This window comes from Plecotus auritus (assembly GCF_963455305.1).
Source record: "Plecotus auritus genome assembly, chromosome: 8".
NCBI lineage: Eukaryota > Metazoa > Chordata > Mammalia > Chiroptera > Vespertilionidae > Plecotus > Plecotus auritus.
This window is the reverse complement of record NC_137782.1, coordinates 111,785,276-111,799,251: the sequence shown is the minus strand read 5'-3', so window position 1 is coordinate 111,799,251 and position 13,976 is coordinate 111,785,276. Positions and strand designations below refer to the sequence as shown.

At 45.3% G+C, this 13,976-nt stretch overlaps 1 protein-coding gene across 9 annotated transcripts in view; it reads right to left on the bottom strand.

Moving 5' to 3' along the window:
* Window positions 1-13,976, bottom strand: part of NPHP1 (nephrocystin 1) — a 107,919-nt gene that overhangs the window by 23,550 nt on the left and 70,393 nt on the right. For all 9 annotated transcript variants that reach the window (XR_013961370.1, XM_080683198.1, XM_080683195.1 and 6 more), the window contains one exon: window positions 4,315-4,414. Coding sequence is in view for 8 of the 9 variants with exons in the window: in XM_080683198.1 (XP_080539324.1) it covers window positions 4,315-4,414 (100 nt within the window). In the remaining variant the exon portion in view is untranslated. The remainder of the gene's footprint in view (window positions 1-4,314; window positions 4,415-13,976) is intronic.

Below are 13,976 nucleotides of genomic sequence, written 5' to 3'. Positions count from 1 at the left end.
CTGAGCTAAAGAAGTCAAAATACACAAACTCTGATGGCAGAAGTACAATGAGCATAACAATGGGCCCCAGGTAAACAATAATACTGTCTCATTTATTTTTAGCTACAATACAATGGAAGCAAAGGAGGAAAAAAAGGTGAAATGTATAAAAAAAGGCAAAGTAAAATAAATTTACAGCAATCTATACACACCCTTGTGCCTACTTGTACAGATTAGAGTTCCTGGTTCTGAACTAAGGCACTGGCAGACTGAGTCTAAATTCAGGGCTTTCCCTCATCGGGGGCTGGTGGACAAATTCTATCAACTTTAATCCTTTTGGAAACAGCTCCAAAATTAGAGGCAAGTCTTGATGAAACTGAAGATTCCATTTGCTCCCTCCTTCATCTCATGCTGACAGGGTCACAATGACCACACTGCCTCCACAAATCAAGACCCATGGGCAGAACTCTGCTGCTATATATTTGGTAAAGGAGGCAAGGATTAACTGCATTTGCACAGGTCTCCCTGCACCCAAGGGTACGCATACATCCAAGGGCACTCACTCATCCAAGGGTAATCACTCATCCAAGGTACTCACACATCCAAGGGTAATCACACATCTAAGGTACTCACACATCCAAGGTACTCACACATCCAAGGTACTCACACATCCAGGGTACTCACACATCCAGGGTACTCACACATCCAAGGGTACTCACTCATCCAAGGTACTCACTCATCTCATCCAAGGTACTCACTCATCCAAGGGTACTCACATGTATGCCTGCTGGCTGGAGAAAGGACAGTAGGAGGCCAACTAGCAAGGATGCTGCCCACCCATGACCCTGACACCACTGTTGCATGTGCCCTGGAATAATGAAAAGAGCCTCTGTCCTTTCTCCTTTAAGCAGAGAAATTTGCCTAAACCAAGGAGAACTTCATAAGCAAGGGAGGTGTGGACAGAGGTGGGAGGCACCTTAGAAGGAGAGGAGGACGGCTGATTTATGTTACCCTTATTTACCTTCTTCTCCATCCACTGAAGGGACGGGTCAGTGGAGAGGGGACAGATAGATGATCAGTCCTACCTAAGTGTCCATCTCCAGGCTACACAGGCTCAGAGCACTGATGTCCAAAAGCACCCACAATGGCACCCAGCCTTTCACCTGGACCAACCTCACAGCCCTCACAGCACAGCCCACACCCAGCAGCCACCCCGGGTCCTCTGGGTCCACTGTGCCCAGGGCCTCGCTTCTGTGAGAGCCAGCCTGTGCCAGCAGGGTGCCCTGACCCACACTCAATGCTATCAGAAGTGTATGTTTCTGGACCATGCAAAGAAGAGTGGCAATTTCAAGACAGCATTCAAGTCTTTGTGTGGGTTCTAGGAGGAAAGAAGCGCACAGAGAGTGGGGGTGGGTATGAGGGGGGGACGGCACAGGGACAGCAGGAGTCAGAGCACAGCTCTGAAATGACACTTCTACACCAACAGGAAGATCTCTTTAACAAACGTTTTTCGGTGCCTACTGTGTGCTATATTCAAACAAGTGCCTAGATTCCTGAGGTCTGGGGGCAAGGACTCAGGAGCCTGCTCTACAAGCCCAGCACACAGAAACGTCCCTGCTTTGGAAGAAGGCCTGCCTACCTGACCTCTGCACAACCAGCCAACTTGGATCTCTGGTTAGAAGTATCTGCAAACCAGTCCCCAGGCCAAAGAAACGCTATTGAGAGCTGTGCTGAAAGACGCTCAGGAGAGCTCTGGACTCTGGGAGGTGGATCAAAGAGGGAGATAGTGAAAGAAAGAAGAGGGGGAGGAGGGGGAGGAGGGGGAGGAGGAGGAAGAATTAGGCCAAACAGGACCTTGCTTTTCTGTTACAAAGACTGCTACTGTGCTTTAAAAAAAAAAAAAATACATTTTTACTGATTTAAGAGAAGAAGGGAGAGGGAAAGAGAGATAGAAACATCAATGATGAGAGAGAGTCATTGATCGGCTGCCTCCTACATACCCCACACTGGGGATCGAGCCCATAACCCAGGCATGTGGCCTTGATTGGAATTGAACCTGGGACCCTTCAGTCCACAGGCTGATGCTCTATCCACTGAGCCAAACCAGCTAGGGCTGTGCTTCTTTTTCTAACCTTGATAAATAATTTTCCAAAGTAAGATTGGCCAAAAAATTGAATTTACAGGCTCTATAAACACCCCAGGGAAAAAAAGCCATGAGAATGAATAATACCTATGAACACATTATTAAGGGTTATTGAAAGATTTAACTGTTAATACTATATTTATGAAACACATTTCAGTACTGGATATAAGAACAAGGGAAAGTTAGGATGCTTACACACCAATTGATGTTTCTCTCTCACATTGGTATTTCTCTCCATCTCTCTCTTTCTCTCCCCTCCTCTCTTAAAAAAGTCAGTAAAAATTAAAAATACACACAACACAATATCTTCAAAGCACAATAAAGCTAGGTGTGCCAATATTCCATTGGCTGGATGTATCTTAGTGTATTTACCCATGAGTTAGTTGATGGACATCTGGGTTGTTTCTAATAAGATATATATATCTTATTTTAAAAAATGAAAATTTATGGCAACCCTCAGTTGAGCATGTCTATTGGCCTTTGTTCCAACAGGCTCAGATAATGGTTAGCATTTTTAAATTGAGGTATATACATTGGTTGTTGTTGTTTTTTACACATAATGCTATTGAACACTTAATAACTAAAGTATGGTGTAAACATAATTTTTATATACACTGGGAAACCAAAAATTCATGTAACTTGCTTTCTTGCAATATGTACCTTATTGCAGTGATCTGGAGCTGATCCCACAATATCTCCTGTACTGTTTAAAACAAAAAAGAACAAACTACTAACACAGGCATCAGCATGGATGAATCTCAGAAGCACTATGCTGAGTGAAAACCAGACTCACAAGCCTACATACTAGATGATCCGATGTATAAGACATTCTAGGAAAGGCAAAGCTGTTGGGAAGGAAAACAGAGGAGTGATTGCCTGGTGCTAGGGCTGGGCTGGGCATTGAGGGCAAAGACAAAACCGCAGAGGTAACTCTTTAGAGTGATGGACACATTCTCTATCTTGACTGTGCTGACAGTTATATGACTGTATACATTTGTCAAAACTCAAAGAACTGTAAACTAAAAGGAGTAAACTAAATTATACCTCAACAAACTTAACATTTTAAAAAGTTCTCTGAAGATAGACTCATGGGTCGGTAAGCCCACTTAATAGAAGTTCTCTCCTCTATTTCTGACCAAATCTGTCCTTTGTGCTAACTAGTAAGTAGAAGAGTAAGCTAATCTGAGCTTGTTATTCCATTTCCCTGATCTTTGGCAAACAAGTTAATCTATATATATAAAACCCTAATATGCAAATAGACCAAATGGAGGAATAACCAAACAACTGAACAACCGGTCGCTATGACGTACGCTGACCACCAGGAGGAGCATGCAGAACATGATGGGCGTCAGCAACAGGTGGCAGAGCATGGAACATGACGGGCATTGGCCCCAGCGGGATAGTGGAGCAGGTGAGTGGAGGTGCCAGACCAAGGCAGGGTGCCAGTCACTGTCATTGGGGCAAGCCTCTGGTGGTTACTGAAAATTCTTTGCTCCCACGCACCACAGTCCCACTGACGCCCAGCACCGGCCCCGATCGCTCGGCACTGTCAGCGGGTGGGAGCGGCAGCTGCTGGCCCCAGTGGTTCCTCAGGGCTTCTCCACCTCACCCTGCTCCTGAGGGGCGATTGGGGCCGGCAGCCGCCACTCACACCTGCAGCTGGCGCCAGAGCCACTGCTCGCACCTGCTGCCGGTGCTCAGCGCCAGTCCCAATTGCTCAGCGCCGTCAGTGGATGCAAGCGGCGACTGCCCGCCCCAATCACCCCTGAGGGCTTCTCCATCTCCCCCTGCTCCTGAGGGGCGATCAAAGCAGCAGCAGTCGCTTATACCCACTGCTGGTGCTGGCCCCAATCGCTCTGCGCTATTAGCTGGTGCAAGTGGGGCCAATGCCGTCAGCTCATGGGAGTGGCAGCGGTGGAGCAGGGCTGCTGGCAGACAAGGCACCAGGGACCATGGCAGTAGGGGCCAGGCAGGGGCGCGGAGGATGGGCCGAGACCTGCCCCTGTGCCCACCACTGCCTCGCAGCCCACAGTCCTTGCAAGGTGCGCAAATTTGTGCACTGGGCCCCTAGTGAGGAAATAATGACCAACAAAAGATGACCAAGCAGGGGGGAAGCTGAGAGCAGAGATGGTCTACACATGCTGAGTGACCTGAGCTCCCAGACAGACAGAAACCACAGAAGGCATACCAACCTTAGTAGGTCTCTTGATCTTCTGTTCAAAGACCTCAGTTTTACTAGAAGCTGCGGCTGCCTCCTCATCATCATCATCTGATGGAAAACACTCCCTTGTGCTTAAAAAAATTAATAAATGTTACAACTTTAAGTGCTTGGGACAGTGCTTTGTTATGCGTATAATACAACAAAGTATTTTCATTTTAATTTAAAAGCATGGTATTTTGCTTTTCACCACCAGTGCCTTACCCTGACAGCTGCATTGTGTGGCTGAATTACAAAGAAAAAAAGAGGAGTTTAAAAAGCATGTCTGGGAGAGTGATGTCAGAGGAATGGCAGCATGAGGGATCCCCCTTGGCCTCTCCCCTGAAATTTTAACAAGTTTATCAACTATAACTCAACAAAGGATTCCATGCTCAATATAGAAGCATGCCTGAGAGACCCATGCATTGAAGCATCTAAAGGTGGGCAACCAGGAGTAAATGGGGAGGCAAGAAAGGAGGAGAGCTCACACGGCCACAGATGCAGCCCTGCGGCTGGGAGCTGGCTGCTAGCTCAGCCCCAGAGAGAGGAGGAAGCAGGTATTTCCATGGGCCAGGAAGAACAGAGAATCTTGGTGGGCTCTCCAGCAGGGCAAATGGTGCGAACAGCAGCTGAGCCAGCTGAGAGGCTGGGGTAAGGACACAGTGCCAGGGTTCTGTCGTGACTGTCTGCTGTTGGATGGTTAGTGTTCCGGGCAAAGATGGAGACACAGAGGCCCATCACCCCTTGGACTCCAATAACTCACTTCCCATTGCCGTTAGTGTCAGGTCAAGGAGCACATTATCTGTAAACTGAGAGATATTGCAGTAGAGTCCCTATTTCCTCCGGTGATTAATCTCCATTTGGAGTTGGGGGCGGGGAGGACACCATGGAGGTCCGGGGGTCACCATTATGGTGAGGGTAAAACAAAGCCCACCCCCAAGCAGCACAGCTGTAATGTCTAATCAGAGCTATGGAGGGCAGCTCTGGGACGTCACAGAGCTAAAAATCTTGTGATTCAGCACCATCTACTAGAAAACAGTAGAAAGACCTGTTCAAAGAAAAATGCTAGAGAAGGGCCAATATAATACATAGATGCCTAGACAAAGGGGACCAGCAAATACCATGAATAACCATGGAAATAATAAGGAAGCCCAGAAAAAAATGAAAAATCTCCATAAAGCAAGCTGGAACACATGGGAAATATATAAATGACAGAGAATTCAAGATTGCAGTTCTGAAAATATTCAACAAGATGTTAGAAAATACAGACAGGCAATCTAATACACTCAAAAAACAAATTAATGAACAAAATGAGTACTGCACCAAAGAGTCTAAAACATTAAAAAAGAACCAATCAGAAATCCTGGAAATGAAGCATGCAATTAAGGAGATTAGGAGTAAACTACTGAATATAGGAAACAGAACTGACCAGATGGAGAAAAGAATTAGTGATATCAATATAGGAATCTAGAAATGATGCATAGGGAAAAAGAGAGAGACCCAAAGAGCTCTATAAGAACTATCTGACTCATCAGAAAAAGCAATCCTACATAATAAAACCAAATATGCTAAGTGTCCGGTCAGCCTTTCAACCAAACAAAGCATAATATGCTAATAATATGCTAAGGCTGCTCAACCACTCACTATGACATGCACTGACCACCAGTGAGCAGAGAGATGACAGGTCAACCAGTCGCTATGATGTGCACTGACCACCAGGGAGAAGATGCTCCAACCAGTAAGTGAGCTTGCTGCTGGGGTCTGGCCAATCAGGACTGAGTAAGATGGGCCAGACACACCCTGGAGCCCTTCCGCGGTCCCTCCACAGCTGGCCAACCTCCCACGTCCCTCCCCAGGCCCAATCGTGCACTGGTGGGGTCCCTTGGCCTGGCCTGCACCCTCTCGCAATCCGGGACCCCTCGGGGGATTTCGGAAAGCCGGTTTCAGCCCGATCCCATAGGCCAGGCTGAGGGACCCCACTGGTGCACAAATTCATGGACCAGGCCTCTAGTATAAGAATAATAGGCATACCAGAAGAAGGAGAGAGGGATAAGGAAACAGAGAGCCTATTTAAACAAACAATGGGTAAGAACTTCCCACACCTATGGAAAGAACTAGATCCTCAAACCCAATAAGCAAACAGAGCACTTAGTTACCTCAGTCCAAAGAGGCCCTCTCCAAGGCACATTGTATTAAAATTGTAAAGAATGAATGAAAAAAAAAATTCTCAAAGCAGCCAGGGAAAAGAAGAAAGTTATCTTCAAAAGAAAACCCATCAGCCCTAACTGGTTTGGCTCAGTGGATAGAGCGTCGGCCTGCAGACTGAAGGTTCCCAGGTTCAATTCTGGTCAAGGGAATGTACTTTGGTTGCGTGCACATCCCCAGTAGGGGGTGTGCAGGAGGCGGCTGATCGATGTTTCTCTCTCATCGATGTTTCTAACTCTCTATACCTCTCCCTTCCTCTCTGTAAGAAATCAGTAAAATATATTTTTTTTTTAAAAGAAAACCCATCAGATTGTCATCGGACTTCTCAGCAAAAACTCTACAGGCCAGAAGAAAGTGGAACCAGATATTCAAATGACTGAAAGAGAGAAATTCTCAGCTAAAGAATAATATATCCAGCAAAGCTATCCTTTAAATATGAAGGAGAAATAAAGATGTTCCCAGATATACAGAAGCTGAGGGAATTTATCACCAGAAAACCACCACTGCAAGAAATACTCAAGGGAATTATTCTACTTGAAACAAAGAGCATAAGGTCATAACACTATGAGTATGATCACCAAACAATTTACAGCATAAATAGGAATAATTTGTTATAACAAAAATATAAAAGAGGAGAGGAGTGAAGGTCTGAACTGGCAAAGGAGGATAGAGATCAGATGCACTCAAGAGAGAAAAAACTACGGTACATATGCAACTTTATTTTTCATAAACCTGATGGTAACCACACACAAAATCCCCAAAATTAAGACACATAGCTTAAAAAAGAGAAAGCAGAAGAAAGGAGTGTAGAATACCACCAAACAAGAGACAGAAACACAAAGGAAAAGAACCACTGAAGGCACAGAGCTACAAGAAAACAAAAGATAAAATGGCTATAGGAAATCCTCTTACATCAATAATTATACTAAACTAGAGGCCCAGTGCACTAAATTCCTGCACTGGTAGGGTCCCTAGTGGCTGCTGGCTGCCAGCCGGGTACTCCCACCCTTCCCCCAGCCGCCTGCCACTGCCACCAGCCAGGGCCTCTCTCCCTTCCCCCTGGCCGCCTGCCACTGACGCTGGGCGGAGCCTCCCTCCCTTCCCCTGTCAGCCCTGCCCCCTGGTGGAACTCCCGGACAACCTCCGGGTAAAGGGGACAATTTGCATACTATGCTTTTATTATATAGGATGCAAATTACCTGAATTCACCAATAAAGAGGTACAGAGTAGCAGAGTGGATCAAAAAACAAAACCCAACGATATGCTGCCTACAAGAGACACATCTAAGCTGCAAAGACAAAGGTAGATTCAAAGTAAATGGGTAAAAAATTATTCTCCAAGCAAAAAACATCCACAGCAAAGCAGATGTAGCCATACTTTATCTGACAAAATAGAATTAAAGATAACAAGAGACAAAGATGGACACTTTATAATGATAAAGGGGACACTACATCAAGAGAACATAATACTTCTTAATATATATGCACCTGATCAGGGAGCATTGAAGTATATAAAGCAACTATTATTAGAACTAAAGGGAGAAAGAAATCAAAACACAATCATAGCTGAGGACCTTAATACTCCATTCACAGCTCTGGATATATCATTCAAATAGAAACTCAATAAAGAAATATGGATCTTCAATGACACACTAGACCAAATAGACATAATTGACATTTATAGAGCTTTTCATCCCAGAACATCAGACTATACATTCTTCTCCAGTGCACATGGAACATTCTCAAGGATAGACAGTATGTTGGGTCACAAAACTAGCCTCAACAAATTCAAGAGATTGGAATTATATTCTCTGACCACAATGCCTTAAAATTAGAAATCAGCTGGAAAAAAGAAGTAAAGAAACCCACAAATATGTGGAGATTAAACAACATACTACTAAAAAATGACTGGGCTAAGAAGAAATAAATAAAAACATATCAAGAACTCATAAAACTCAACACCAAACAACCCAATTAAAAAAATGGACAGAGGACCTGAACAGACACCTCTCCCAAGAAGACATACAAACGGCCAACAGATATATGAAAAGATATTCAACCTCACTAGCAATTAGGGAAATGCAAATCAAAACTACAATGAGATACCACCTCTAACCTGTTAGAATAGCTATTATCAACAAGACAAGTAATAAGTGTTGGAGAGGCTGAGGAGAAAAGGGAACTCTCATTCACTGTTGATAAGAATGTAGACTGGTAGAACCACTATGGGAAGCAGTCTGGCAATTCCTCAAAAAATTAAGAATAGCCGAAACCGGTTTGGCTCAGTGGATAGAGCGTCGGCCTGCGGACTGAAGGGTCCCGGGTTCGATTCCGGTCAAGGGCATGTACCTTGGTTGCGGGCACATCCCCAGTGGGAGGTGTGCAGGAGGCAGCTGATCGATGTTTCTCTCTCATCGATGTTTCTAGCTCTCTATCCCTCTCCTTTCCTCTCTGTAAAATATCAATAAAATATATTTAAAAAAAAAAAAAAATTAAGAATAGCCGAAACTGGTTTGACTCAGTGGATAGAGCATCGGCCTGCGGACTGAAAGGTCCCAGGTTCGATTCCGGTCAAGGGCATGTACCTTGGTTGCGGGCACATCCCCAGTAGGAGGTGTGCAGGAGGCAGCTGATCGATGTCTCTCTCTCATCGATGTTTCTAACTCTCTATCCCTCTCTCCTCCTCTCTGTAAAATATCAATAAAATATATTTTTTTTAAAAAAAATTAAGAATAGAACTACATATGACCCAGCAATACCTCTCCTGGGTATACATACTTGAAAAACTCAAAAACATATATTCACAAAGATATATGCACTCCTAAGTTCATTACAGCTATATTCCCAGTGGCCAAGACATGGAGACAACCCAAGTGTACTGCTGAAAGGACTGGATAAAGAAGTGGTACACACACAGTCAGCGTGGCTCAGTGGTTGAGCGTCGACCTATGAACCTGGAGGTCATAATTTAATTCCCTGTCACGGCACATGCCCAGGTTGTGGGCTTGATCCCCTGTTGGGGGTGTGCAAGAGACAGCCGATCAATGATTCTCTCTCATCACTGATGTTTCTATCTCTCTCCTTCTCCCTGCCTCTCTGAAATCAATAAAAAAATATATTGGGGAAAAAAGATGTGGTACAGCCCAGCCAAGCGTAGCTCAGTGGTTGAGCATCAACCTATGAACCAGGAGGTCACAGTTTGATTCCTGGTCAGGGCACATGCCCCGGTTGGGGGCTCCATCCCCAGTGTGGGGCATGCAGGAGGCAGCCAATCAATGATTCTCTCCCATCATTGACGTTTCTATCTCTCCCTCTCCCTTCCTCTCTTAAATCAATAAACATATTGAAACAAAAAAAAGGATGCGGTACATATACACAATGGAATACTTACTACTCAGTCATAAGAAAACACAAAATACTGCCATCTGTGATAACATGGATGGACCTTGAGAATACTGTATTATGCTAAGTGAAATAAGTCAGGCAGAAAAAGCTAAGAACTATATGATTTTACTATATAAAACTGAAACTTGTGGGCAAAAACAGCAGTGTGGTGGTTGCCAGAGGGAAGGTATGAGGGTGAAGGAGGCCTAATATATAGTAACGGAAGATGATATGACTTTCGGTGGTGAACACATAGTGCAATGTACAGATCTTGTGCCATAGAAATCTACACATGAAATCTATGTGATTTATTAACCCATGTCATCGCAATAAATTTAATTTTTAAAATAAAAAGCATGTTGTCCTAGTTTGGCTCAGTGGAAAGAGCGTTGGCCTGCAGACAAATGGCCCTGGGTTCAATTCCGGTCAAGGGCACGTACCTTGTTGCAGCCTCCTCCCCAGTCCAGGCCCTAGTCAGGGCTCATGCAGAAGGCAACCAATTGATGTGGTTCTCTCACATGGATGTTTCTCTCTGTCTTTCCTTCTCTGCCACTCTCCATAAAAAAATCAATGGAAAAATATCCTCAGGTGAGAATTAACAACAACAAAAAAGCATATCTAGCCTAGCCGGCGTGGCTCAGTAGTTGAGTATAGACCTATGAACCAGGAGGTCACAGTTCAATTCCCAGTCAGGGCACATGTCCGGGTTACAGGCTCGATCCCCAGTAGGAAATGTGCAGGAAGCAGCTGATCAATGATTTTCTCTGATCATTGATGTTTCTATCTCTCTCTCCCTCTCCCTTCCTCTCTGAAATCAACAAAAATATATTTAAAAAACAAAACAAAAACATGTTAACCCACCTGCATCCCAGACCTCAAACACCTTCCCCTTCTAAGAAGAGAGGCTGGTACTGCTGGGGCAACAGCAGGGTCCTGAGCTGTGCAACAAGGAGGGGGAGGGCTAAGGCCATGGTCGGCAAACTGCGGCTCGCGAGCCACATGCCGCTCTTTGGCCCCTTGAGTGTGGCTCTTCCACAAAATACCATAGCCTGGGTGAGTCTATTTTGAAGAAGTAGTGTTAGAAGAAGTTTAAGTTTAAAAAATTTGGCTCTCAAAAGAAATTTCAATCGTTGTACTGTTGATATTTCACTCTGTTGACTAATGAGTTTGCCGACCATTGGTCTAAGGAGCCAAGGTGAAGTTTCAACGCTGTCAGGCTCCGAGCTGCACGAGGCAAGAACCATACCTGTCTGAATCTCTATTGCCATTGTCTAGCACAGTTCCTGGCCAGGGAACATGTTGGAAGGTGCTCGATATTGCTGGAGGGCAATCTGGCATTTACAACACAACTGCACATGTCTACACCCTTGGACTAGCGATAGATAATCTCTGGATTAGCCTGTTTATGAGTTTAGCCAAGTGTTCAATGAGAAGGAGCAAATGCAGGCTCCTCCCACTTCCTCATTTCCCACAGTAGAGTCTCAGGTGTGCTAGCAAGGAAAGAAGCACTGAGGAGAGAACCAAGATGGCGTCATAGGTGAACACCTGTACTTGCTGCCTCCCACAACCACATCAAAATTACAGCTAAAATACAGAACAACTATCACCCGAACCACAGGAAAGCTGGCCTAGTGGAAGTACTATAACTAGAGAGGTAAAGAAGAAAGCGCATAGAGACTGGTAGGAGGTGTGGAGGTGCGGAACAGGCTGGTCCGGCACCTGGGTGTGCCGCTTTTTAATCAGGAGGGAGATCGCCTCTGCAGAGGCCGCCTGGAGGAGCGAGGGATCCCAGCCCCACACCAGCCCCCCAGCCCAGGGTCCCAGAGCTGGGGAAATAAGTCCCTACGGGCCGTAAGCACTACGGACTGTAAACACCAGTGTGGATTGGGGCTGAGTGACACACAGGCTGCTGGAGACCCAGCTGCTCATCTTAAAAGGCCAGCACCATGAACTGAATTTACAAGTTCCCACTTCCTCTGAGCTCCAGTGCCAGGTGAGGCTCTGGGGGATCCAGTCACATACAGGGAGAAACTGGACTGTCTGGCATTGGGGCAGGACCTCAGGTTGAAGTATGGTAGCAATCATCTCAGATAGAAACTGCTGTTTGGGTTCTGTACTTACTTGTTTGCTAAAACAATAGAAAGTTATTTTGATTTTCTGAACTTATGTATGCTATCCCAATACTCCACTGATGATGCTTTGAATATCCCATTGATTGTGATCTCACTGGTCATCGAAGCACATTCTTCTGGGAACCAGGACAGCACAATTATCCTAAATTGTCTCAGTAGCTACAGATAGTGCATTCCTGTTGACTCAGTGATCCCAGAATCTGGACAGCACAATTATTCTAAATTGCCCCAGTGGTCCCAGATAATGTGTTTCTGTTGATCCAGTGATTCGTAAATACTTTAGATAACTAACTTGCTCAATTTTTGCTTCTGTAAAGAATGCTTTTCGCGAAACAGGTTCCTCATTCCAGACCCAAAGATGTAATCGATACTTTTGTGATACTCTGCCAATATAAGCCAGATGTGGCAAGCTGTTCAGGGCTGCGAGGTCTGGAGTGCTTTAGCCCCTCGTATGCCGCCGGCCTTTAATAAATGACTCCATAATTCAACTTCTTGAGGCGTCCTTTGTAAGGTGGGGGTACACTACAACAAGGGCAGCTTTCTTCCAGAAGGAGGTGCCCACAGTAGTCACTGTTCCTGTGCTGGGACCTCCTCGAATCAGGGCTGACTGGCAGCCATTTCTGTTTGCTCTGCCCTGGTGATTCCCTGAGACCCTGCCCCACCCAATTTACAACTCCACCCAAGCTGTGCACAGCTGCTTTTGCATATGAATGGACTGTCCTTTCTCAAGCAAAAACTCTGTTAAACAAGTTACAGCTGGGTCAGGGAGCTGCAAACCTATCAATAAAAGGTCCAAAAAACCAGCACCAGCACCAGCCTGCCTTGCTTCACAGCTGGGCCTCGTCTGGGCACTTCCAAACCCGATACAAAGAGGAGGAATCTGCAGATCTCTCTGTAGCTCCTGCTGGTGGCCCCAGGCAGTGGCTGACTTGGCACCTCCCAGGAGACCCAAGAGCCAGTGTACCAGTGTGAGACCATACCAGATTATAACTCTTCACATCCATAAGCGACAAACTCAAGGGGCAGACTCAGTGAGCACTAAAGCCCCACTGAAGCACCAAAGCCCAACTGAAGTCCTTCTCCATAAGGGTGTCTCCTGCACAGCAGCTCTCCCACTGTAGTCACAGCTGGTTCCCACAGCCAATTGGCCTGGAGGTCAATTCCTCCTAGTGACACCAACAGCAATCAAGGCTCAATTACAACAAAACTGTGCACACAGCCCACAAAGGGATGCACCAAGAGTGTTCACCTCAGGTGACTAGGGAGGCTGAGCCACTGGGCCCCATAGGACACCTACCACACAACGCCACTCTATCAACTCAAGGAGACTTAGCAGCTACCCAATACATAGAAACAAACATAGGGAAGCAGCCAAAATGGAGAGACAAAGAAACAGGTCACGAATGAAAGAAATGGAATAAAGCAAACTACTGGATATAGAGTTCAAAACCACGGTTATAAGGTTTCAAGAATCTGCCAAAACCGGTTTGGCTCAGTGGATAGAGCGTCGGCCTGCGGACTGAGGGATCCCAGGTTCGATTCCGGTCAAGGGCATGTACCTGGGTTGCGGGCACATCCCCAGTGGGGGGTGTGCAGGAGGCAGCTGATCGATGTTTCTCTCTCATCGATGTTTCTAGCTCTCTATCCCTCTCCCTTCCTCTCTGTAAAATATCAATAAAATATGTTTAAAAAAAATTCTTTAAAAAAAAAAAGAATCTTCTAGAAAACTCCGAAGAATTTCGTGAAACTTTTAAGGATCTTAGAATGCAAAAAAAAAAAAAAAAAAAAAAAAAAAAAGGAAAAGGAAAAGGACCAGTCAGAAATTAACTATACACTGACTGGAATAAAGAATAATATACAGGGATCCAACAGTAGATTAGAGGATCCCAAGAATCAAATCAATGTTTTGAAATACAAGGAAGCAAAAAACACCAACC